Source organism: Mycosarcoma maydis, chromosome 3, assembly GCF_000328475.2.
Source record: "Mycosarcoma maydis chromosome 3, whole genome shotgun sequence".
In the NCBI taxonomy this organism is placed as follows: Eukaryota; Fungi; Basidiomycota; class Ustilaginomycetes; order Ustilaginales; genus Mycosarcoma; species Mycosarcoma maydis.
The window spans coordinates 282,436-308,078 of record NC_026480.1 but is presented as its reverse complement, the minus strand read 5'-3'; the positions used below and the strand labels follow the sequence as shown (position 1 = coordinate 308,078).

Below are 25,643 nucleotides of genomic sequence, written 5' to 3'. Positions count from 1 at the left end.
CAGCTACGTACTGACACGATCGCAGCATTAGGCGGCGTCGAGACTATCCTCGAACACTCGCTTTTTGCAGCCACGGGCCATCCAACTTGGGAGGGTCTGTTCTGGGAAAAGTCGTCCTCGTTCGAGGAGAGCATGCAGCAGAAGCGGCTTACCAACGCGCAGCGCTCCGGTCTCTCGCAAATCCCCAACCGTCGATTCACGCTGTGGTGGTCGCCGACGCTCAACCGCAGCAGTGTCTACATCGGTTTCCAGGTGCAGCTCGACCTGTGCGGTGTGTTGATGTCGGGCAAGATGCCTTCGCTCAAGATCTCGTACATCCAACTCTTCCGCGCGCATTTGTGGCAGAAAATTCACGAATCGGTTGTGATGGACCTGTGCCAGGTGTTTGATCAGGAGCTCGAAGCTCTTTCGATCGAGACGGTGCAAAAGGAGACGATCCACCCGCGAAAGTCGTACAGGCTGACAGCTTCGAGTTCGGATATCTTGCTCTTTGCCAGTTACAAGTGGCCCATGTCGCGGCCATCGCTGCTGACCGATTCTCGAGATGTCATGGATGGATCCAGCGGCAACAAGTGGTGGGTAGACGTGCAGTTGCGATGGGGTGACTACGATTCTCACGACATTGAGCGCTACTGTCGAGCCAAGTTCCTCGACTACACCAGTGACAACACTTCGATCTACCCATCCGCTACAGGTGCGTTGGTGGGCATCGATCTGGCATACAACATCCACTCGGCATACGGTATCTGGTTCCCAGGCAGCAAGCCGCTCATCCAGCAGGCGATGGCCAAGATCATGAAGGCCAATCCTGCGCTGTACGTGCTGCGAGAGCGGGTCCGCAAGAGCTTGCAGCTGTACAGCTCGGAGCCGACCGAGCCGTATCTCAACTCGAACAACTACGCTGAGCTGTTTAGCAACCAGATTATCTGGTTTGTCGACGACACCAACGTCTACCGTGTCACCATTCACCGTACCTTTGAGGGAAATTTGGTGACCAAGCCGATCAATGGTGCCATCATCATCCTGAACCCCAGATCGGGGCAGCTGTTCCTCAAGGTGATCCACACCTCGGTGTGGGCGGGTCAGAAGCGGTTGGGTCAGCTAGCCAAGTGGAAGACGGCGGAAGAGGTGATTGCGTTGGTGCGTAGTTCGCCCGTAGAAGAGCAGCCGAAGCGAATCATTGTTTCGCGTAAGGGTATGCTGGATCCACTGGAAACGCACTCGCTCGATTTCCCCAACTTGTCGATCGTAGGCTCGGAGCTGCAGTTGCCGTTCCAGTCGTTCCTGAAGCTGGAAGCGATCGGAGATCTGGTTCTCAAGGCAACGCAGCCGCAGATGGTGCTCTACTCGTCGTACGACAACTGGATGTCCAACGTCAGCAGTTTCACGGCCTTCTCGCGACTGATCCTACTGCTCCGATCGCTGCACGTCAACCAGGAGAAGGCCAAGATCATCTTGCGTCCTCATCCGGGTGTCGTGACTGAGCCACATCATCTTTGGCCCACGTTGACGGACGAGGAGTGGATCAAGGTGGAGATCCAACTTCGTGATTTGATCTTGGCTGATTTCGGAAAGCGCAACAATGTGAATGTGAATTCGTTGACGTCGTCCGAGATTCGAGATATCATCTTGGGCATGACGATCCAGGCACCTTCGGTGCAGCGTCAGCAGATGGCCGAGTTGGAAAAGACGGCCGAGGCGGCACAACAGGTGACGGCGACACAGACGCGGACGGTGAATGTGCACGGCGAGGAGATCCTAACGGTGACTACGACGCAGTACGAGAAACAGGTATTTAGTTTCGAATCCGACTGGCGTGTACGCGCTCTTTCGGCGACCAACTTGGCGCTTAGGTGTCAACACCTGTACGTGTCTAACGAAGACATCAAGGACGATCTTGGCTCGCTCACGTATGTGATGCCGAAGAACATCCTCAAGACGTTTATTGTCAGTTCTGACCTGCGCACGCAGGTGGCTGGGTATATGTATGGAGTTTCGCCGCCGGACGCGCCGAGTATCAAGGAGATCAAGCTGATCGTGTGGGTGCCTCAACGCGGCTCGAACCATCGGGTTGAGCTACCGGACGATTTGCCAAAGCACGATTTCATGCTCAAGGATCTCGAGCCGCTCGGGTGGATCAAGACATCGTCGATTGATCTCGCGCATTTGGCAGCGCACGATGTGGCGCAGCATGCACGCACTATGGCTGCGCATACCGAGTGGGGTGCTTCTACGATCTGTATAACGTGCGCGTTTACGCCTGGTTCCGTCTCGCTCTCGGCGTACAGTCTCACCGTAGCGGGCTTCGAATGGGGTCGCAAAGCGAGCGATGCCGAGATCGCGGCCAACTCAGCTTTCAACGCGACAACCATGGTGGATCGCGTACAGCTGCTGCTCTCGGACCGAATCCTCGGAGCCACGCTCACCCCCAGTCAAGGCGCATGGAACTACGGCCTCAGTCTTTCGGCGCAATGGTCTAGCAGTATCAAGTACTCGGTCGTCCTGGATCGTCCACCGAGCTTCTGGGACGAACTGCATCGACCACAGAACTTCTTGACCTTTACAAATGACGCCGAGCCCGATACCAACGACGTGGCTGATGTCATGGATGCTTTTGCTTGATCAGCTTCAACGTTTACGCTTCTCTCACATTGATTGCAATGCACGTGTTTTGGGGCATCGTACGCTGAATTGTGTGGTGTTTGGTGCAGGGGGACACAGAATGTGGGGCCGCGGTCGAGACTCATCTTAGCAGCGGTAATAGGGGGGCGAAAATGGTGACGGACAGTTCAGACGTGATCGCAGATGTGCGGTTGCAAGGCTGGTTGTTACAGTGAGATGGCGGCTGCGAGGTGCGTGCTGAGATCAAGGAAGGTCAGTCCATTTCGTCGTCTGCCAAGTCATCCGCTAGCGCAGGAGCGCTTGTTGTGGATGTGGACGACGATTGTGCTGCATTGGGGGATGGTGCATTGAGCGGCTTAGGAGGCGCACCGGCTCCTTGAATGTGTTTCTTCTCGGTGGCGGCGCCGGATGCGCTGGTGGGTGGACCACCGAATAGGCTCGCCATCATATCGCTCAGCATGTTGTTCTGGTTCCGCTGCTGCTGCAAGCCGAACCAGTCGGTTCCGATCTGTGGAATGGCAGCTCTCACTGCATCCTCGTGCGTCAACGCGGGAGCTTCCTTCTCGTACTGTCGCACCAGTTGGATCCACGCGTTTCGGAGCGAATCCGGGACGCGTGAGAGTTTGGCCGCCTCGCATACGAGAGCCACGGCGATTTGGCTGAAGTTAAGATCGGCATTGGCTGTCAAGTAGAGCTGAAGATCGGACGAGGTAGTGGCGGAACCGGGCGGGATGTATGGTCGAGGGTTGGGTTGGACGGGTAGCAGAAGGCTTTTCAGGCGAGCGGTGACGGTGGAGAGGTAGGATTCTTGGAATGTCGTCGCTGCTTTCACGGCGTGGTTGGCGAGGAGCGGGATGGTGGCACGTAGAGCAAATCGACCCGCTTCAATGCGTTGGATCGCATCCGCATTGCGCGTCTCACCTGGCATCTGCGAGGTCTGCGTCGCGAATGCAGAGAGCCAATCCGCCATTGCTTGAGCATACGCTTTTGGCGCACTCTCTACTGCATAAGTCTGTTCAGTCTGCACGCAGCTCGCCAAGAAATGTGGCTCGGCGTGCTCGAAATCTGCCTCGTGCGCGTACAGCTTGGCGATGAACAACCTCAACAGAGGATCTCCCGTAGAAGCACCGCTCGCTTTTACCGACCACTTGACCGCAGCATCAATCACCTTCTTGCGCCAAAAATCCGCCGCCGCTTTGCTGAGAATGTCAGTAATCCGATCGCGCGCTTCTGAATCTACCACTTGGTTCTTGATGCCGTATACATCGATCATGTATACCGCCAGGTCGCAGCCAGATCCCTGCTCGGATTGGGAGAGCAGCTCGAGTGCTCCCTGATGAAGCGTCGAAATCGCCTCATCGTATTGCTTCTTCTTGACTTGTCGAACCGTCTTGGTTCGCAGCTTCTGGTGAAGCTCGTAGCCTGAACTCATGTTGGATGTGCGTCGGTGCAAAGCGCCACCACGAAACAAGAAACAGCGGATGCGAGAGTGAGAGGATGAAGGTCGAGCGTTGGTAAGGAAACAGTCATGCGTGATGCTCTTGTCTTTCCTCGACGCACGCACAACTTTGAATACACAGCCGATGAAGCACACTCGCCACTGTGCACTGCCAGGCTGCGTAGTGTAATTCTTCAGTCTTCCAGAATCACTCGTGACTGAATCACGAATCGGGAAGAATCAATCGTGACCGAATCACAAATCGGGAATCTTGAATTGTGAATCACGAATCGTGAATCGACTGCGTTGTGCGCGATGCGACACGCCACACGGCGATGTTCGTCAAAATGTGAGATTACCAAGATAAACATCTTGAACCTGAAAAATGGTGCGACGTCACCTTCGTGCTTCACGCTTTTGTGCTTGCAACATGCCTTGGGAAATGCTCACGGCTCGTATGAGGTAAACGCTTGCAAGACGATACACACGACAGTCTATATGATGCCTTCAGCACGCAGCATCTGGACATACTGGAATGCGATACGACGACCTCTTTCGATGCCTGACCATCCGTCCTCTGCCGTGCTGTCGGCTTCGTCTGGTCGAAGGCCTTGAAAGATGAGCTGAGCTGTGTCCTCCTTCTTGGTCGCGCCTGGCGGAGTTGCTGGTGCTGCAGTGGGATTCGTCGTACTCGTCGCCGGTGTGCGATTGGCATTCGACCAGATGGGCGCACCGAGTGGTCGGTCATCGTCATCATCGTCATCGGCTTCGTCCACTTGCTGCATTGTCACTGCGGTTCCTGTCAGTCCGCCTGCACCTGTTACTGCACCTGAGCTGCTATCGAGCGTCGGCTCGGTCTCCGAGTCTGACGAAGACACTTGCGAGTCATCCTGGTCTTGCCAGTCGCCGTTCATGTGAGCTGTGGTCGAGGCATCTTCCTCGTCATCCGACCCAAATGTGTGCCAGCCAAACACGTCCGTGCTTCCGGAGTTGTCCTGCGCAACTCGACCGTTGTGTGCCGTCGATGGCTTAGCTCCTTCCTTCCGCTGGCGCCGCTGCGCGCGTGCTGTAAGTGTCATTTGACGCGACCTTTTCACCACGCGTCTCCTCCACCCCTCGCCTGATTGTGGCACCACTTCTTCCCACAGCTGGTCCGACACCACTGGAATGTTCAGGTGGCGATTAGGCGCAGCGCTAGCACCAGCACTGCCTCCAATGGTGTAGCTGAATCCGGATCCGCTTGTGACTGCGCTCGTGGACAGTGCATTGCCATTCGACGTCGGTATCGTGCCAAGCGTTGCGTTGTTAATTCTCGGAGTGCCGACGGCGCTTCCTGTTTGCGATGCAGCCGCTGACCCATGTAACGAGGCCACATTGGGAATACCAGCAGCAGGAACAGATGCAGCAGGCGGCGGAACGGGTATGAATCCTGGAGGGAAGAGCGAAAACAAAAAGTCATGCATGAACTTGGACGTTGGCAGAAGTGTTGATGCGGGCAAGAACTCGGCTTCGATGATTGCGCCTGCACTCCGACCACCTCCGCCCACCACGCTGCCTACTCTGACACGCCAGTCCGCTCCTCCCCTCCCTGCGCCACCTGCGCCCGCTTCGGTGCTGCTTGTGATCAAAGCTGCATCTTCGGTCGTCGAAAGAGATGCGAGGGAGGGCGAGATACCGGGAAGCGCGTTGAGGCTCTGACTGTTGATTTCGAGGACTAGGCCTTCGATTGATACAGCCGCACCACGCGGAACCCAAGCGCCTGGTCCTGCTGTTCCAACAGGAGCACCATGTGGCGGTGGAAGGTTCAGGCTAGAAAGCATGGCTGACATGGATGAGGTGATTGCTGAGGCCGTGTAGCGTGTGTGTGAGGGAAGTTGCAGTTTCGGTCTTGGTCCAGCTGGCTCCGTGATCGCTTGCTCCATGCTGACCGTCGTGTCTAATGCAGGTATTCCAGCTTCTACCTGCTGCGATCCAGCTGTATTTTGTGAGAAGGTGAATTCAGAATCGGTTTTGGCATCACCGTCCGTTATGAGTGAGGTGGGTGCATCTTCGTCCATAGGCTCTGCCGACTCCTTGACAGCTACGTGCTTGTGATCCTGTGCTTCTGTCTGCTCATTTGACTTGATCTCGCTGAGATCTGCTGCAGCAGTTGTACTATGGACAGCAGCATTGAGTTCAAGCTGCGCTTTGTCTCGTACTGCTTTCTGTTCCTTCTCGCGCCTCGCTGCGTTCTCGCGGCGCTTCTGCTTCTTCCATTGTTTTGTGGATAGTTCCCAATCGCGCCACACTTTTGCGCGAGAAGACCTGCCGGAGTCTTCAACAATGACAAATAGTACTCCAGGATGATCCGATAGCTGTACTTGCCACATGGTCCTTGGCTTGGTCAGCGGTGGAGCGCCTGATGCGGACGACCCTGCTCCTCCACTCGAGGTAGGTCCACTGTACTGCGCTGCGGCTGACGATCCAGATGAAGAAGTCGTGTTTTGACCGGCAGTGACCGAAGCAGCTTGGGATGGTATCGGCGAAAAGGAAGAGTCAAATTCATTGGCCGGTGGCCAGGCGTTGGTTGGGACAGGGATAGCGCGGAACGATCGGATGGTGATACTCCATCGAGCGACAACTTTGGCGTTTGACGTGTGCTGGAGATGGCTAAAGAGGGGCGGGATGGATTGTGCACCTAGCGAGGGAAGTCTCGCTGTGCTTGAAACTCCCATGGTTTCTGTCACCACCGTCTAGCTGCTCCTGTCGATATGGAATGTGAATGCAGAATGATATAAGGAACAAGATACAAGGACACGCCCGTGCCAATCGCGAATGTTGAACTGGCATAGCGCGTAACCGATTCCCGAAATTTCGAAAGCCTCGAGCAGAAGCCTCGGCGCGGAGCCAAAGCTCAGCGTGGGGGAACGTAGCACAAGAGAGCAGGGGAAACGCAGATCTTCCTGTGCGAATTGTGAAACACTCATGACTCATACCTTCGTGCTTCTCACGCCTGAAAGAGCTCAATTAACAGCCATCCCGTTCGGCGTTGCAACTTTGCTTCACTTAGCACCTCTCCTTCTCGCGCCTCTGATATAGAACTCGCGTCTACTCTGTGCCTCTTCACAATGTCTACTCTCGCAACTTCGGCCGACAAGCAATTTGTGATCCGCAGGGGAACCAAGCAGGACTGCCCTGCCATCCTCGACTTTATCCAGCAGCTGGCCGAGTACGAGAAAGAGCCTGACGCTGTCAAGGCGACCGTAGAAACGTTGGAGGAGAACGTCTTCAACAAGGGATATGCAGAGGTGTTGATTGCTGAGCAGCACCATGACGCGTCGGTAACTCCAGTAGGAATGGCGCTCTACTTTTACTCCTTCTCTACATGGACTTCAAAACCTTCGGTCTACCTCGAGGACCTGTATGTGATCCCCACTCTGCGCAACAAGGGTGTCGGAAAGCTCCTATTCAAGGCTCTCGGACAAGTTGCAAAGCAGAAGGGGTGCGCACGAATGGATTGGTCTGTCCTGACTTGGAATGCGCCTTCCATCGCATTCTACACCAAGGTGCTCGGCGCCAAGCCTATGGACGAATGGAAGGGCATGCGTCTGGAACAGCAGGGTATTGAAAATCTCGCCAATCTCATTTAGGCACGATACGCCCGATGAAAAACTTGTCGGATGATCAACAGAGCAGTCTCGTCAATAGCGTCAGTCGCAATGCGGACAATAATTAGATAGTCAGCTATCATTACAGTGTGTGCTGCTGCTGCTGCTGCTGCTGCTGCCTTGAATTGTGTACCGCAATGTGATGTGCTCACGAAAGAGAAGCACGCAGATCGAGCCAGTCGCGCTTATCTTGCTCGTATGCTAGCTCACGCTGTCTACGCGTGAGACTTGCATGACTGTTGATGTGCCGGCTGTTTGCTGTGCCCGAGCGCGACCGCGAGCGATTGAAAGATCCGAAAGGCCGACTGGTCAACTCTGGCCGAGGCTTTTTGTGCTCGCCGTCGATGAGGTCGGATGATGGTGAAGCTTGTCTGCGGATTTCAATGGTGCCCTCAGCAGTCCGGGAACGCCTTTTTTTACCTCCACTCGCTTCCATGCCGTCATCGGCTCGATTCGATCCTATTCCGCGCCGATCGCTGCGGAGCTCCACCTCGACCGGCTCGAGGAGTGCATTTGACTGCATGGCATCATCCTTACTCGCGAAGGCAGCGTTGGCTGATGTAGACGCTGAACTGGCCTGTTGCCAGTCGGCAGAGCCAGTAGGTTGAGATTGCAGACATCGAGGATCGATCCAGAGAGCGTTCTGAATTTCCTCAAGGGTAACTTGTCCTGAAAGCAACGCCTGCTCCAGCGAAGTGCGTTCCTCCATTGTCAGACATTCAAACCAAGCGGCGTCGGGCTGAGCTAAGTTAGACAACCATGTTTGGGCAGCCTCACGTTGCTGGTCGATCATTTCGGAAGGGAGCTGAAAGGGAAACGCTGACAGGAGCGGTAAATGTTGGTCTGATGTCGCTGTTGTGGACTGATGCAGAAGCATTTGTAGCCATTCAGGTTCCTCTGATGCCGTTGTTGTTCTTACATCGAGTTTGACCATCTGTTCAGGTTGCGCAGAATTCAGTGGCAGGGTGCCTGTCGCGAGCGCTGATGTTTGGCTGTCAATGGCGGTAGGAGCGCTCTGTATGGCGTAGACCCGACGCAAAAGCAGAGCCCGTACAGCTTCGGAGCGCTGTCGCTTGACCTTATCATGACAAAGTTGCTGCCACTTGCACTCTTGTACACCTAGACCCATTCCTTCCTTCCAACCCATACGTGAGAGCAAGCTATGACCGACGTTGTCGCGAGAGATTTTCTTCCAGCGTGGCGCATTTCGAAGCCTGCGTGGCAGCTTGCTCGAGAGCTGAGGAGTGAGCTGCGTACTGGCATCAGACAATTGAACAGGCCAAGGACTTGAAGATCTAGAGCGGGGTAGAGGGGTGGGAGACTCGGACGAAGTGGGAGACGGCGCTTCGGAAGCGGAAGCAGATGAGACTGGAGCATTCAGACCGAGACGATGACCGATACTCTGACGATGATTTGCCATGTATTCCGGCGTGGCGTTGGGAGGTAAAGAATCACCGCAGCGGGGACAGCACCGTCTGTGGAGTTGTGCATGTGAGGGCTGGATGACATTTTCTTTCGTTGTCACGTCGTTGGCATCAGCAGAAGCACTCGTCAAAGACGGGTTGGTCAGCTGAGACTGTCGCATTTTGTTGACCGCTTTTGAGATAAACCATTCGGACCGGTGTCGTGCACCCGATTTATGGCGGTGACGATGAGCGTGATGTGGATTCCGCTTCGTTTGATGCTGGCTGGAGCTCTTGGTAGAGGTGGAAGTGGAGCATGACAGAGGACCGAGCGATGAGCCCTGGGAGGGAGATTGGGGCAACAAGACGGGTGTTGGCATGTTCTGCGTGAGCTGTGAATAGAGCTCAGCAAAAGTGTGCATGGAGGTCTGAGCGGTGGTAAGCGATGTAGATGGCGCTGTGAATGTCTCTGACGGCTCAATTGCACTTTGCTGAGCTGCCGCCTGGTCAGATGTTGCTTGTGGTGTCGGGTTATTCTTTGTTGAATCAAATGAGGGGTCACTTAATGCTGTCGCCTTAACGAAGCGATGGCGCATACTTAGCGCTTTGGCAGCCATCGATCTGTCAGAACGGTACGAGTGCAATTTGTTAATGTTGTGGTTCGCTAGACGTGGTATCAAACTGGATGAACCAGTGAATGGGGGGGATGACGGGCGGCGTTGATCGATTGTGGTCGATTCGACTGGTGACCTGAGGTGATGTTGCCATACAGCCCCATCTAGTATGTTCGCCTCAGAATCCAACTGAGCGGCGCAGATGTGAAAAGCGTCCAGCGCCATAGTGGGCTACAGCATCTTGTCTGAAACCAAGGATCAAGTTTTGACAGAGCGGCGAACAAGTCATAGATGGTCGAAAGCTTGCGAAATCCAATCGGTGAGAGATGTCGAGCAGGCGTGAAGGCGTGTGTGGCCAGTTCGATTCACCAATGTGATTGTCGTCGATGTTGATGATGGTGGCAGGGAAGGTGGCCAGATGGAGAATCACGACTCACAAATAGGTATGAAAGATCAGCTGACCTGGCCAAGTCACGAGTCACGAGTGTGGACGGTGGACCCTGAAGCGCTGTTGGAGCGCTCAAGTGGAGGTGTAACGTGGGTCAATCAATAACCTCTCTCTCTCTCTTTCTGCTCCGCCGTTGGCAGCGTTGGAAATTCTCGGCGGCTTTCCAAAAGGCGCTTGGGCTTGCTGCCAGAAAAAGTCACGAGGATGATTCACATTTCACAAAGGACAATTCCGAAGCGTAAAGAGTACTTTATTGGGATCTTCTTGCCCTTTGTGCTACTAACCTACCTGCCATTTGCATTCACGATTGCCCCACCTATTTCATTGTTTCATCTACAACTGCTTCTTCTTCTTCTTCTTCTTCTTCTTCTTCTTAACCGTCGTACGAAACCGACTTACCTTTCTATCGGAACGATCCATTTTGGAGTCAGCTCAAGAGCTCTTGGTTGCAGTCTAGCGTACGACCAGATCGACTGGCTCAACCGTTTTCTTCTCGGTCTGCCACCACATGACCCAGGGGTCGCTTCAGTTGGTCACCGCATAGATCAAGATGGCGGAAGCAAAGGCATCGCTGATACAGGTGCTCACTCTTGCATCATCTTCCGACCCCTCTCAGCTCTCAAGAGCCAACTCTCAGCTCGAAGAGTGGGAAAAAGATCCTAACTTTTGGCTTGTGCTCCTCCAAATTGCCTTTGACACCGAGCTCCAACTATGCTCTTCATCTTCAGTTGCAACGGCGCAAGAACAAATAGACTCGGTTCGAATCTTAGCTATTATCCGCTTCAAGAATGGGATTGATAAGTTCTGGAGGAGCCGTGTCCTGGCTCGCGTCACCGTCACCATCCCATCCGATACCAAGCAGGCGATAAGAAACATGTTGTTGCAATGTCTGCGCGAACCCAACCGTACCATCGCATTGCAGGCCTCAGTATCCATCTCCAGAATCGCCCGTCTCGATTATCCGCGCGATTGGCCCGACCTCTTCACCACCCTGCAACAGGCAATGGTCGAAGCACATGCAGCCCTTGCTTCCCTTGGACCAGCTCCCCAGCTCGATTATCCCGAAAACCCCGCCACTGCCCGCGCACGCCAGCTCAACACCACTGTGCTCATGCGTGCAGCTGACGTCTGCTCAAAGACACTCAAGGAGCTCGAATCGGTTCGCGTATTGGCCGGCAAGATGCGCATGACCGAGCTCTCGCGCGAGCTGCTCCCTGTGCTCCACCCCATCTTTCAACAGTATTTCTCGGAAGTATTCCTATTGAGTACTGGAGATGATCTTGACAAGCTATCTGCATGGTCTAAAACCACTTTGCGCGCTGAGCAAGTGCGCACCAGTCATCTTCTGCTCAAAGCCATCTCGCGTCTGGCTGTTGCAGACATCGGCATGATTTCTAGGTCCAGCACGTCTCAGGGTGGCACATCGGCAAACATGGCTCAAGCTTTCTTTCGTTCAACACCGCACTGCTTGCAGACGCTCAAAGACACCAGACTCGCGTATTTGCGCTTGCTTCGAAGCTCACAGTCATCAACCACTCCAGCGCCAATGTCGGCCGCTCTGCTCACGGCGCTCACCAAGCACCTCTATTCTTTTGGCAAATTCTTTCTTTCGCTCGTCCAGAGAGACAATGGCAAAGCCGCCTTCTGGGACGGCTGGTCAGAGGTGGTTGCTTGGTACTGGGTACAGGCCAAGAATGTCAATCACGAAAGCCTCTCTGTCCCACGCGATCAGTACGCTAACCACTCGGCCATCATCGACTATCCACCTCGCTTCGTCGTACAAGCACTTGTGCTGCTCAAGTATTCGCTCGTACACTGGAAAGGCAACCGTCCTGAGGCCGGTTTCTTCTTAACCCATGACTTTGCACGAGAAGCTGCCGATGTTCTCGCAGGTAGACTCGTGCGTCTCAATTCTGACGACCTGGAGCGCTGGCAGGCCGATCCGGAAGAATGGGCCGTAGGCGAAGAACAGGAAAATGCCGAGCTCGATATTCGACCCGCCGCAGAGCGTGCACTCCTGGTGTTGGCGCAGCACACCAAACCTGCCGGGTTCGTTGGTGAACACCTTTGGCGACACTTTGAATCGACGTCAAGCTTTTCCACCGACAATCTGGACGATATTCTGGCGCGCGATGCCTTCTACGCCGCTGTCGGCAGGTGCCGTGATTATCTCGGCCCAGTGGGCGAAGATGACGATCGTCCAAACATCCATGTGCTCATGGGTCAGGCTATCACATCCAAGCTCGTACCCGAAGCTCGTCTCGGCAGCGTCAGCTCACCCATGTGGGTCGTCATCCGTCGCAGGATCGCATGGTTGCTCTGGGAATGGTCCGAGCAGGTGCCACGAGAAGCGCGACTAGACGTCTACGCGCTTCTGGTAGATTTGCTCGAAGACATTCCAGATCAGACGGATGTCGCCGTGCGACTTGCTGCGGCCAGATCCATCTCGGCGATCGCCGATGCTCTCGAGTTCGATGCCGACGGCTTCCAGCCGTTCCTCCCCAAAGCGTTGCGTAATCTCGCCACGTTGGCGGCTGCCTCGGAACTGCACGAGATGGAGTCGATCAAAGTGTGCACCGATGCACTTTCGATCCTAATCGAGCGCATGGGTGCTCGTATTGCCCCACACGCCGATGCACTCGTTGACCTCGTACCCATGCTTTGGCAGCAAGACGACCCGGACTGTAAGGCAAGACCTTCGATCATCGTCTTCATCTCAAAGGTGCTGCGTGCCATCGAGATGCTGCCCGCTACGGGCACCAGCGGTGCTCTGATGCAAAAAGTTCATCACATGATATCACCCATTGTGCGCGATTCTCTCAACCCCAAGGTGTCGCATTTGCTCGCCAAAGATGCGATATCGATGCTTTGGATTCGAGCGCTTCACTCGACGCCGAGCATGACGCAACCGCTATTCGAACTGCTCGATCTAGCCAAGGATTTGGTGGTTCAGCCCGATTACTGCGTCGAGATGTGCCGCGTTATCGAGGAGATTTCCATGCTGAACCCACTCGAGATGCTTCAGACTTATGGGCATGATCTGCTGACTGCTTTTGGGCAAATTATTGCAGATCCATCGAATTCGATGGTGCTTGCGCCAATATCTGCGCTCGATACGCTGATGCAATCGTTGGTCGCATTGCCAAATTGGATCGAGGTGCGTGAAATGTGGATTGACGCGCTCGCATCTACTCGGCTTGCTGCGGCGCTTGTCGGCTCGCTTCTGCACTTCTCGGACGCTACCTTGATCGCCACGCATTTTGTCTCGCTACTCTGCCGTATCGCTTATCACTGTCCGGACGATACGTTCATTCGTCTCGTGTTGGCAGCATGGTCGCATATGTCGCACGAAAAGTTTTCTACGCCAGCATCGATCTGGCAGCCGCTGCTCAACTTGATCTGCACGCGCTTTGAAAACATGGCTTCTCCGCGCAAACGCCGTGTCACGGCTCTGGGACTTGCTTCGATTCTCGATGGTGCCATTGTGTTCTACGAACAGCAGCAGACGTCGACCGATACGAGTTGGAGTGTAGTGGTGCAACAAGTGGTCGAGTGTACGCCGGAGCTCATTGCGCTATGGTCGGAGATGCTGGCGGAGATCAATGAATCGCGTCCGCTCGAGATGGGCAGGTATCAGAGACCGACGTCGCCGATTGCGTCGATGGATTTCGCCGATGTGTTTTTCGACGACGACCAAGAAGATGGTGGGTGGTTACAGGATATCTCGCCGGGAGCGGCGCGCGCGCAGACAGTCGCCAGCGCCGATGGCACGTTAACGATCAAGTTGAACGAGCATGTCAGAAGCGTGCTAGCACATGCACAGGCGAGCTACCCGTCTTTTGAGCGTATTCTGCATTCCATGGATCCACTCATCCTCGACATGTTCCAGCACGATCTCATGTCTTGACCCACTGACGGCTGTCTCTCAATACACATACACTCGAGCTTGATGCAATGCGTAATGTGCGCACCTAACGCAGAAGACACTCGTAGTCCCTCTTTCCACAGCACTATGCAGCGCTCAACCAATGTCACCCTCCTTCTAAACCTCACATTGGCTGAAGAAGGAAAGCTTCACAAATGGCTTGCTTGAGTTTGTCGTCATTTGTGATTCTTAAATTTGCCTCTCGTTGCCTCAGCTCACTTTTACTGTACGTGCTGCACTCTGAGACTGAAGCAAAAATCACAACATCCACTGGCACATGTCTCTGGGCTTCACTACACCCATGTCCAGCAAAATGAATAGATCTTGACATTACCCTGCGTGTGCTCCAGGATCGACTGGCAACAGCAGATCTAGAACCTGGTAGCGGGAGCATTCTCGACGCTGGAAATCGGCACCTTGTGACCGACCAACTCCCTAATATCTTTAACAGCATAACGGATCATTGTGGGGCGTTCCAAACTCAAACCCCAACCCAAGACGTTGACACCGTCGGGCAAACCCATGGGTCTCAACATCTCGGGACGGAACATGCCCGAGTTACCAACCTCGACCCATTTCTTGAGACCCTGGTGATACGAGAAGATCTCGAGCGAGGGTTCGGTGTACGGGTTGTAAGCCGGCTTGAAACGGAGGTTGGTGACGCCCATCTTCTTGAAGAAGACCTCCATGAATCCGATCAGGTCGCCAAGGGTAATGTTGTAGTCAGCGACCACACCTTCCACTTGGTGAAATTCGGCCAAGTGCGTAGCATCCACGGCTTCGTTACGGAAAACGCGGTCGATCGAGAAGAGCTTGGCAGGCTTGAACCCACCCGGTTGATTCGCCAGCTTGTACAGCATAGCCGACGAAACAGCCGTGGTGTGCGTTCGAAGTACGAGCTTCTCGGTCACTTTGCGGTCGAAAGGATAGCGGTAGCCAACCGAACCAAAACCGCCCTCCTGGTGTACCTGAGTGACGCGCTTCAGATAGTCTTCGGGAATGTGCTTAGCGTACGGTGGGTCCTTGATGAAGAACGTGTCCTGCACGTCTCTCGCCGGGTGCTGCTGTGGCACAAAAAGCGAATCGAAACACCAGAAGGACGACTCGACGAATCGGTCCGTCGCCATTTCGGTGAAGCCCATCTCGAAGAAGATGTTGCGGAACTCCTCCCTCACCTTCAGCAGAGGATGCAATGCACCGGAAGCAGGCACGGCACCTTCAGCGTCGAAGTTGTATTTTTTGAAAGGAGCCTCCTTCCACGATCCGGATTGAAGCATCTCAAAGGTGAGGTCCGTTTCGAGCTTCTGCACGGTTAGCGAGAACTGCGAACCTTTGGCGATGGAAAAGTAGACCAGCTTGCGTGTGGCTACCAACTTGCGCTTACGAAGCTCGGCGAGCTTCTTGTCGGTTGCAGCAGCATCGGCAGCGGCGACTGTGCCGGTCTTGAGCACTTCGGCAATCTGTTCTTGGATCTCGTCACGCAGCTCTGCGTCTGATTTACCGAGTGTCGCCTCAGTCCTCCCGAAAGTGCCGTCTGGAAGCTTTTTGGCCCACTTGTTGCGGAAAGCATTGCTCTGCCCGTTCTTGAGCGTGTCGGCGCCCAAAAGCTCCTTGAGGTCGCTAATCGATCTGCCGACACCCTCTTCGTTGGGCAGTGCCTTAACCAGGCGGATCTCTGGCGAGCCGTTCTGCAATAAGACAAAACCATCTGGAAGTGGAGCAGAAGTGGTTTCTTCTAGCTTCTCCATGACCACCATCTCCTTGCTGAGAAGCGACTTGAGCACATCCGAAAGAGCGAGCTGCCATTGAGCGCGCTCTCTGAATACAGCCTCATTGGCTTCGGATCGCTTGACTGGGTCGGACTGCTGGTCTGCTGCAGCTGTCGAGACCTCCGGTGCAATCAATCGGGTGTCCTCGATCTTGCCGCTGGGAGCGGCATCGAGGGCTGCGAGCACTGTCTCTGCGGTTGGCTCGCCGGTCAATCTTTGTGGCGCTGGCATTGCTGGAACTTGTCGACGAGTCGAGATTGCGTTCGGGTGACTAGATTCTAGCGGATTGTGCTGAACAGATACGTCTTCTGCCGTACAGACTGGGTGGAGATGATGGCTGTAGCTCCAAGAACACGGAGGCAATATGACCTTTACGTTTTCAATCCAGTAGATGAGTCGTGACGAAGATGGACAGCGGTGTGCGATGAGATCGAGGAGGTATCGAGCGAAAGATTGTGACACGAAGGTGGTACACTTCACAGTTGTGTCAGGTCACGGGTGTGCTTTCTTCCAACAACGCCAAATTATATGGCACTTTTCCACTTTTCCTTTGATCCTCCCTTTGAGTCACAATCGTGGATACTGCCAATCTCGAATAATTCGTGCGAAAGACTCAATCACGTGCGCAAATCTCACTCTAACACTCAAAATGAAAAGTCACAAATCGTGATTCGTGATTCCGTGATTTACAGATTCGCTTCATGCTTCATGCACGATGCTTTGCCCTGTACGGATCGTTGACCCTGCCTCTCAGCGCAATGCCTCGCAAGGGCGACAAGTGGCGACACGCTATTCTCGCAATCACATATCGCTTGCTTAGAGCCTTGTCTTTGGTACTTGTTCGATGTAGGTAGGTATACGATGAAACTAGCGGAAATATTCGGCCCGGCGTGCATTGATGCCATACTCGCCAAGAGCGGCAGACAGATCGTCCATTGTGAGCACGGTCCTGGAGCGATCCCTTGCGCCGGCAGGAGCTGCACCGCCTGTTGCACCACCAGCCGCAGCGCCACTGGCTCCCGCGGCGCCTGCACCAACCTGACCACGAGGACGACCTCCTGGGCCGGCGTTGGTTCGAATGCGCGCGTACTGGAAAGCATCTGCCGCAATGTCGCTGACGAACTTTTCAGCTGCCAACGATAGAAGCCTCTTCAGTCTTGGATCGTGACATTCGAAGCCTACCTTTTCAAGGTAAAAGTCGGTAACCTGGTCGGGTATCAAAGGCGTGTATCCGTCGAGAAGCTGCATAAATTCGGCGAGCGTGCGGTCTTTTCTCGCTTCCTCCTCTTCGCGACGCGTCAGGACGGGTTGAGTTGAGACCTGCGTTGACGAGGCTGCAGCAGTGGCAGCAGCAGCAGATGAAGAGGATGCGGATGCCTGGCCAGCAGGAACACCAACAGAGGTAGACGGCATGGGCTCGTCGTTGTCTACTTCGGTAGCAGCAGTAGTCGATGTGGTAGCTTGTGTCGGAGTGGCAGCACCGGATCGAATACCGTCAAGGCCACGTCTCGAGACATATTTGGAGAGGTCCTCTTGCGTAGCTACGCCAAGAACAAAGGCTCTGCCTGGGTCGGTGATAAAGGCAAAAGGTTGAGACTGAAGGAAAACTTCGAGCTCGGCCAGACCCGTGTCCGGAGTGATGACGGTATACGTGGCTGCAACACCCGCTGAAGAAGAAGATGGAGAAGCGCCACCGGAGAACTTGGTCATGATCGTGGCCACCGACTTGTCACCGCTGCCGCCCTTGACCTGCTCCTCTAGGCGATCCTTCTGCACGTATCCGAGTAACTTTCTGTTCTTATCACTGACGAGCGGGAGCTGCGAGTAGTCATGATCGAGCGCCACACGGAGAGCAGAGGTAATAGAGGTGGAGCGAGGAACCGAGATGGCGGGAGGCACTTGGAGATCCTCGACGGTTGCGCCTCTGTACTTTGCGACCAAGGAGGCCGAAGGTGCCGGTGGTTGACCGACGCGTGCGGACTGCGGACCCGAGATGGGTGCGGTGACTGATGGAGACGCGTGCGACATGACCCGAGACGGATGTGTGGTTGTGACGGCGCCAAGGATGGCAGGGAAGAATCGAAGATGGATGAGGTAGGTGAAAGAGCAATACGCGCCCTGCAGGCAGTGAGAATTACTCACGACTGCAGCTGCAAATCGTGAATGCAGAGGCCCTAACCCTCCACGGCTTTGGCGGTGTGTGATCGACTAATGTTAACTTATGTGCAATAATCTCGCACGCAGCCGTCGCGTCACGTGTGTGTGTAGGATTTTTTATCTGCAGAAGCAAGCGGAACTCGGAAATTCAGGTTGAGTTGAGAAGAAAAGATATGGGTTTCGAATCGAGCTCAGGAGGCCTCCTCTCTTCTCCCTAACTCATTGACGTTCTCGTATTGTGGGAACATGGGGCAATCATCTACCCCTTGCTCCTCTATCTCGACGAACTAGATCGGCACCTCTATGGATGCAACGAGGAGGTCTTCTATGTTCTTGCACCTACCTTCCGGGGATCTTAAAGGCGCAGGAACACGACCTTTTGCTCACACATTCCCTCGCACTTCCTCACCCTTGATGATCGAGATCTTCTTCTTTAGCTGACAGTCGGCTCTTGTGCAAGTTTATGAACAAACCACAGAATGCGCCGTTTTTGCTATACGCGAGACTCTGCGCCAACAGCTGCTCGAGTGGTGGCGGTCATGTGATAATCACGATTGAGCGATGGAGAATTAGCTTGTCGAACTTTGGCGATCGGGATTAGGAAACGCGCGAATTGCTGCGACTGAGGCGAATTGTGGCTGGCACGAGCTTGTGACTGCCTAGTCGTGAGCATCGGGTGCCCAGTGGGAATGGAGTTCGCCTGGTGACACATTCACGATTGCCGCCTGGTATGCTAGAGTCGGGCCGACGGCAGACTCGAACAAAAGAAGATCAGACCAAGTGAAATGCGAGCTAACGTAGTCCCTTTCTAGGTTCTTCGGACAGGAAACTTATTATCACCCAAGATGGCAGCAGTGATGAGTTACGTCAGCAACCAATCGTGTAAATCACGACATTCAACTCAGACTTTTGCCATTTCCAACGCGGGCACGCGTATTTTGGTCGGTGCACGTCAGATTCGGCCCTCTGCACGTCAAATAACGTTTAGCGAAAGTCGTGAGTCGTATTCGACATTCGCCGTTTACAGAAGTTGCTCCCTCCAGCACACTTGCTGTGGCGACCGTGGCATCTAGCGCCGCAAGGTGCAATCGCTTGGCAGAGCCTCGAGATTTGGACTGTCTTGTCATCCGTAATGCTCTCCGTTTTCTAGGCGCTGGCGCTTCTTACCCGCCTTCCTGCTCTGCTTCGCTGTAGTGTTGGTTCTGTCTACAGATGCCCGTGCTGGACAGACTCTTTGCTCACATGTCGTGAGGATCTTGGCATCGGCCTTCAAAACGGGTTCTAAAGCTCAGCTCGAGCCCTCTCTAACGCAATATAGTACGTTTCGGTATCGGTCAAGTGACTCCTTTCACATACGAGCCACGCGGCTGCTGCTTCTGAACCTTAGCTCATCTTACGGTGTTTAGTGCCTTCATCACGCAAAAGTTCCGATCAAGTCCATCATTCACGACGAAGCTTTACCTCGTGGCCATTCCGTGCTTCCGTCTTCTGTGCCGCTATAAGAATGTTAGCACCAAATTGCTCGTGCCTGACTTTCCAAATGGCGACAGAAGACTCTCCGCCCTATCACAACTGTCCATGTAAGCAAGTTGGAAGAAGCGGTGCTTATCGCGAGCCGCCCGCCGCCCGCCGCCCACGCCCATCATGTCGCACATCCCCAAGGAAGATCGCATAGAAGCCGAGTCAGTGCAGTGACTGTGCCTTGCACAGATTCAACAGGTGTACAGAGCAATCGGCCTGTGTATGCCTCGTGTATGAGCAAAGAACTCACACGACTAACGTAGCAGAAGGTTCACTCTTCTAGCGCTCTTTGGTTTGCGCTTCTTTCGAAACCAGCCAGTATCTTTCGCAAACGCGGCAAGTTATAAAGCGGGGTAAAGAAGATTCGCGAATCGTATTTCTTTTGCCATTCTTAGTATCCCCCTCGCCTCTCTGCTTGAGACCATATCGCAGCGATGAGCGCGCTCCCTCGTCTAGCCAAGGATGCACCACCAGTCACCATAAGCGCCCCGAACGCGGCTGTCGACATCACCCAGGCCACCTCCCAGAATGTCTCGGGAACCTCGAGCTTCACTGATGAGGACAAAGGGTCCACATCCGACATCAATTGGTCGCATAGTAGCCCTAGCAACACCGAGTCTCTTGTTGACGATTCAATTGCCCCACTCAGCCGCAGCCACGTCTTTCAAGATGAGAAAGTAGCTCAACACTGGCGTCAACTGTACGAGTCGACCAAGTACGAGAACCGACACCGTTTCGATCCGTCATTCGAGTGGACCGTGGAAGAGGAGAACAGGGTGATCCGAAAAGTGGACTTCAGAATTCTGGCATGGAGCTGGGTCATGTTCATGTCACTGGACCTGATCCGCAAGAACATCAACCGTGCCATCGCCGACAACTTTTTGTCCGATCTCGGCATGAACCAGAACGACTTCAACAACGGCCAAGTCATCTATCTGCTGGCTTTTCTTAGCGCTGAATTACCTTCCGGATTGATCTCCAAGAAGCTCGGTGCCGATGTTTGGGTTCCAACACAGATCGTATCTTGGAGCATCATCTCGGCGAGCCAGGCAGCCTTGACCAACAAGGCTGGCTTCTTCGTCACCCGTGCTTTGCAAGGGCTTGCGCAGGGTGGTTTCTTGCCTGATCAGATTCTATACATCTCGTACTGGTACACTGGTAAGGAGCTCAACACGCGACTGAGCTGGTTCTACACCGTCCTTGGTCTCAGTCAGATCGTCGGATCGCTTCTCGCCGCCGGATTTCTTGAGCTCCGTGGACTCAACGGAGTAGCGGGATGGCAATATCTCTTTGGCTTCGAAGGCCTGATCACGGGTGTTATCGGTATCCTCTCCTTCTTCATGCTCGCGCCAAGTCCCACGAAAACCAAAGGCTTTCTCCGCGGAAAGAACGGCTGGTTCAACGAAAGGGAAGAAAAAATCATCGTCAACCGTGTCCTCCGTGACGACCCTACCAAGGGAGATATGAACAACCGCGAGGGCTTGACTTCCAGTGCCGTTTGGCAAGCCTTAGGCGAGAAGGACTTGTGGCCCGTATACCTGCTTGGTCTCGTGGTCTTCATTCCCTATTCGCCTCCTCAAACCTACCTCTCCCTTATCCTCAGACAGTTGGGTTATACCACGCTCAAGTCCAACTTGCTCGCCATTCCATCCCAGTTTTTCTTTGCCCTGAACACTATTCCGTACACGTGGCTTTCGGCTAGGCTCAACGAGAGGAGCATCCTCGCCTCACTTTCCAACGTTTGGAATATAAGTTTCCTGATCCCGCTATACCTGCTCAAAGAAAGCTCGACGAACCACTACAACTGGGTTCGATATGCATTAATCACAGTGCTTACCTCGGTACCGTACTGCCACCCCTTCCTTATCGGCTGGGTTTCACAAAATTCGCAGTCGGTCCGAAATCGTGCGGTGTCACTCTGTCTCTACAACATGTCGGTTCAAGTAGGCTCGATTCTGTCGACTCGAGTCTACACGAATGGCGACAAACCTTACTATCGCAAGGGAAATCTGGCGCTTATCTCGCTCGCTGCGCTTTCCATCGTCCTTTGCTGGCTCGTCAAGCTATACTACATCCGACGCAACAAGCAGAAGCTTCGCGTTTGGGACAGCCTCAGCGCCGACGAAAAGCTGCAGTACAAACTTACGACCAAGGACAAGGGCGCCAAGCGCTTAGATGTCCTATTCGTTCACTAGCTTTGTCTGACATTGACCACCTGGAAGCCCTTATCAGCTTTCAACTGCTATCCCGCCTTCTCAACGAAATGCTAGAGCTCAGAGGCTTACTCTTTCATGACACGCAGTGCGTAACGTTGTACGTGCTGAATGATCTAAATTAAAAATGATCTCAGCAGTCATATCGTGTGTGTTATTTCCCTAGATAGCGTCGTCATTCACGGTTGCCAGTCAAGTTTTTGATGGCCATGCTAACAACCTTGGGTTTTTCTCCGAGTATCTGCCCAAGAACTCTCTGCATCAGTGACTGCGAATGAACGGGCACATATCAAAAGCTGCTGGTCTGTCTCCCATCCCGACCTGAGTTTCTCCTCGCCCTTTTACCCGTGTTCAAGTCGTGAGTCGATTCTCCGGAGTGACAAAAAGATGAGGTGACTGCAAAGCCTGAGCCCTGAACACGTCTGGCCATCGCTCATAAACAGCGCATCAGCCTATTGATGCGGGAGTAGACGCGAGACGATTGATCAGAAGAAAGCACTGATGACTGGATGATTGGTAGAACCGAATGTAAGTTACGTCTAAAATTCTTTCTGATGTACTGATCAATGTCCGCAAGTATTCGCGAATGGATCAAGACCTTTTTTCAATCGAGGTTGACCGGCTTTCTCTGGCGCGAAGACCTTCTACGGGAACTGGTCACTTCGAACCCATCCAGCTCGATCGTCTCCTTCACCAGTGTGCAGGGCTCCTCAAAAGACTCTGCTGGGTGAAGCGCGGCTTTAGCTTTCCTCATGCTTCTCGGTGGTGTGGTGGGCGGAGGCACGCTATCTTGCTCGCTGTTGATACTTGTGCTGGTGCGCCGTGGACGCAGCATCCGACCGCTGGGCGTTTGAGGGATCGCAGGCAAATCGACGACCGCATGATCGACAACTTCACTGGTGGAAGTCCCAGTATTCTTGCCGTTGCCCTTGCTCTGCTTTTTCGACACCGCTGGTCGGTTCCCGACGCTCTTGGTTGCCTCTTGACTGGCACGTGCGCGCTTGGCTGGTCGCGGCAAGGGTGCGATCAACTCGAGCACATGCTTCTCCTCATCTGCATCAGCGGCCCAAATTTTGGAACGTTCCTGTTCAGTCAGCTCTGCGGCTGCTGCTTTGGCAGTGGCGGCAGCGGCGGCAGCAGCAGCTGCTGCTGCTGCCTGTCGTGCCTTTTTCTTGTTGCTCCTTCGATTGGCCGATTTGGACAGCTTGAGTGTCAGCACCGGCTGCTGGGTGCGCTTGGTGGGCGAGGGCGAAGTGGGTGGTGAGACCGATGGCGAACGAGTGCCATCGACGGCAATGTCGTTCAGGGTCGCTTCAACGTGCTTCCTCTTGTTGCCAGCTGTTGTGGGTGTACGTGCGAGTGATGTCGGCGATGCCTCGTTTTGCTGCTGCTGCTGCTGCTGGGAAGGAGGTCGGGCCATGAAGTCTGTTTCAATGACTGAACGAGTGGCGAAGGGCGCCATCACTTGCTGCCGTGCTTTCACTCGCTCTGTCTGCGGCGGATTGGAGGTAGCGGCGCGGATCGCACGCTCGAAGGCCTCGCTTGTTACATTCTTGGGTTGCTGCGCTGGTCTCTTGCCAACGGCTGTAGCTCCTTCGTACGAGGCGTTACGCTTGAATGTGAGATCCGGTCGTCGCATCAGACCAATTGTGTTGGCGAGTGGCTGTCCGTTGATACCCACTGTCTTCTTTGCTGACGAACTGGCAGCACCACTGTTCACGGCTGAGGAGCTCGGAGTCAGCAACATAGGGAACGCGGAAGATGCGGGATGCTTCTCCGACCTCGAGCCTGGGCTGCGGTAAAGGTGCATCATTGCAGCGACATCCGATGCGGGCTGCGCCGCACCTTGCTTGGCCTGAGCTGCGCTTCCCTGTGTGCGCTTCCATTCGTTCAGAAACGACCGACTAAATTTTTCGAGATGCTCGACACATTCTGCTTGGGGCGAGCGGACACCAAAGAATCGCCTCGCGTTGGTGTAGAGAAGCGTGAGGTCGGCCTCAAAGTCGGTGACGACCGCGTTGGCAGCCATACGACCTTCAAGGTGCTGGCTGCCGTACTTGCGAGAAGCGAGGCTGTCGCGCATGGTGAAGAGATCGACAGGCCGCGAGCTTCGAGCTGAGAATTGCTCAAATTCGGCACCCATTGGTCGCTGGAAAGCCGAATTTGCCTTGTGCGAGAGGAGCTGAGAAACAAGGTTCGAGAGGAAGCTATAGATGCGCTTCAGCTCGCGATCGTTGGCCTGGCTGTCGACTGGCTTTGACTCAGCAGTGACAGCGACGCTCTGCGCGTCTGATGTTGATACCACGGGCTCCTCGCGAGCGAGATCGAGCTGTTGCTGGGCCGGCATTACAGCGTCCGTTTGTTCGTCAGCAGAACTGATGGCCTTAGCGACAAGCTCAGAGGCAATCGTCTCATTGACGGATTGTGACTCCCTTTGCTCTGCATCCGCAACAAGCGGTGCTGCTGTGACACTCTTGGAGAGACCGGCCATGTCCATGGCCGGCAATGCACCTCGGTAGCGCGAAGATACGTCACGCGTGGGGGAAGACATGGGAGAGCTTGAAGGCTCGTCGTCGACCTCTACACGCATACGATGGTCGAGAGGCCTGTTGCTGCCGAGGGAGCGGTTCGAGCTGTGGAAAGGTGAGTTCGAGCGACTTCCGCTGGAGGGCGGCGTGTCGAGGCCTCCATTGTCGACATGCTTCTTGCGAGGAGGCGAAGCGATAGCTAGTGCGACCGAGGCAGGCGCAAGCGAAACTTCGGAGGCCGTAGAATTCGATGAAGAAGGAGGCAAGTCCGACGTGTCTGTTGAAGTACAAGGCTCGGCCTGGTCGCTGCCATTGCCAGACACCGTCGCGTCCGCTTCTTGGCCTTCAGCCGATGCGTCTGCGGTAGTGGTAGTGGCAGTGGCAGATGCGGATGCGGGCGTGGAAAGCTCCTCTACGTTGTCCACAGAGGCCGAAGTTGAAGCAAGTTGAATTGCTGCCTTGACGGTTGCTTCGGGGTCAGCGTCAATGGTAGGTTCTTGGTCAGCTTCTGGAATGACAGGCGCAGTTCCGAGAGTATCTGCGGAGTGTTCTTCCTCTCGCTTGCGTTGCTGTTCTGCGAGGACTCTCTGGGCGTGTGCCTTTCGCGCGGCGCCACCTTCGCCAAACTGAATATTAGGATCGCGATTAGCGATGGTGTTGGCACGCGTTGCCAACGCAAGGTCGCGCTTCGATGTTGCTGAATCGTGCATTTGCGCCTTGAGAGCCTCTGCAGCAGCTGGAACAAGAAATGGTGTTGTCACCGGGTCAGAGGATGAGGCTGAGCTCTGTGGCGATGCTAGGGATGGGAAAAGATTGGCAGAAGTCGAAGGAGCGGGCTGGTCCCAGCGGACTCGGTTGGCTAGGTTGCGGCGAGGAGTCTCTGCAGACCAGCGGAAGTGCAATAGTTCACGATCGCGGATGAAATCATACGACTCTTCTAGGACGATGGCTCTCTCGTCGGCCCCGAGCGTGATATGAGGTACCTTGCCTGGAGGCACAGGGAAAAGCTGGACAGCCCTTGCCAAGAGTTGATCGAGAGTGTTCGGTAGTGGAATGAAGTAGGTCTTGGATGTAAGAGAAGGACCTTTGAGCATCACAGCCTTGCGAGGTTGTGCCGGAGTTGTCGAGGACGAGGCAATCGCGTTCGAAAGTGCTGGACCGTTGGAGCCCGTCGCGTCTACCGACATTGTTGACTGGAATCTGGATAGTGGAGAAGTTCTGCGCTGGTCTGAAGGTCACTAAAAGACGTCAAACGGAGGGAAGATTCTCGATGGACACTTTGTTGTGCGCCGCCAGAGAATGGGAGTAGAAGAGATGCGATCCGGTGTGGGAACTATGATAGCCTTGAACGAATGTGA

At 54.5% G+C, this 25,643-nt stretch overlaps 9 protein-coding genes across 9 annotated transcripts; 3 read left to right on the top strand and 6 right to left on the bottom strand.

Annotated features, from left to right (window-relative positions):
* Positions 1–2,875: 2,875 nt before the first annotated feature.
* On the bottom strand, positions 2,876–4,054 carry UMAG_01535 (uncharacterized protein; the record flags this gene model as incomplete). Its single annotated transcript, XM_011389268.1, has 1 exon — positions 2,876–4,054. The coding sequence occupies one exon, from the start codon at positions 4,052–4,054 to the stop codon at positions 2,876–2,878; it is 1,179 nt and encodes a 392-aa protein (XP_011387570.1).
* Positions 4,055–4,554: 500 nt separating this feature from the next.
* UMAG_01534 (uncharacterized protein) lies at positions 4,555–6,774 on the bottom strand (the record flags this gene model as incomplete). The annotated part of the gene is made up of 1 exon (XM_011389267.1): positions 4,555–6,774. The coding sequence occupies one exon, from the start codon at positions 6,772–6,774 to the stop codon at positions 4,555–4,557; it is 2,220 nt and encodes a 739-aa protein (XP_011387569.1).
* Positions 6,775–7,167: 393 nt separating this feature from the next.
* Positions 7,168–7,689, top strand: UMAG_01533 (uncharacterized protein; the record flags this gene model as incomplete). Its single annotated transcript, XM_011389266.1, has 1 exon — positions 7,168–7,689. One exon carries the CDS (start codon positions 7,168–7,170, stop codon positions 7,687–7,689), a length of 522 nt encoding a protein of 173 aa, XP_011387568.1.
* Positions 7,690–7,855: 166 nt separating this feature from the next.
* On the bottom strand, positions 7,856–9,949 carry UMAG_01532 (uncharacterized protein; the record flags this gene model as incomplete). The annotated part of the gene is made up of 1 exon (XM_011389265.1): positions 7,856–9,949. The coding sequence occupies one exon, from the start codon at positions 9,947–9,949 to the stop codon at positions 7,856–7,858; it is 2,094 nt and encodes a 697-aa protein (XP_011387567.1).
* A 773-nt stretch (positions 9,950–10,722) lies between these two features.
* UMAG_01531 (uncharacterized protein) lies at positions 10,723–14,079 on the top strand (the record flags this gene model as incomplete). The annotated part of the gene is made up of 1 exon (XM_011389264.1): positions 10,723–14,079. The coding sequence occupies one exon, from the start codon at positions 10,723–10,725 to the stop codon at positions 14,077–14,079; it is 3,357 nt and encodes a 1,118-aa protein (XP_011387566.1).
* Positions 14,080–14,468: 389 nt separating this feature from the next.
* Positions 14,469–16,097, bottom strand: UMAG_01530 (putative phenylalanine--tRNA ligase; the record flags this gene model as incomplete). The annotated part of the gene is made up of 1 exon (XM_011389263.1): positions 14,469–16,097. One exon carries the CDS (start codon positions 16,095–16,097, stop codon positions 14,469–14,471), a length of 1,629 nt encoding a protein of 542 aa, XP_011387565.1.
* A 636-nt stretch (positions 16,098–16,733) lies between these two features.
* On the bottom strand, positions 16,734–17,894 carry UMAG_01529 (uncharacterized protein; the record flags this gene model as incomplete). Its single annotated transcript, XM_011389262.1, has 1 exon — positions 16,734–17,894. The coding sequence occupies one exon, from the start codon at positions 17,892–17,894 to the stop codon at positions 16,734–16,736; it is 1,161 nt and encodes a 386-aa protein (XP_011387564.1).
* Positions 17,895–19,978: 2,084 nt separating this feature from the next.
* On the top strand, positions 19,979–21,739 carry UMAG_01528 (uncharacterized protein; the record flags this gene model as incomplete). Its single annotated transcript, XM_011389261.1, has 1 exon — positions 19,979–21,739. One exon carries the CDS (start codon positions 19,979–19,981, stop codon positions 21,737–21,739), a length of 1,761 nt encoding a protein of 586 aa, XP_011387563.1.
* Positions 21,740–22,361: 622 nt separating this feature from the next.
* On the bottom strand, positions 22,362–25,472 carry UMAG_01527 (uncharacterized protein; the record flags this gene model as incomplete). The annotated part of the gene is made up of 1 exon (XM_011389260.1): positions 22,362–25,472. One exon carries the CDS (start codon positions 25,470–25,472, stop codon positions 22,362–22,364), a length of 3,111 nt encoding a protein of 1,036 aa, XP_011387562.1.
* Between the last annotated feature and the right edge of the window lie 171 nt (positions 25,473–25,643).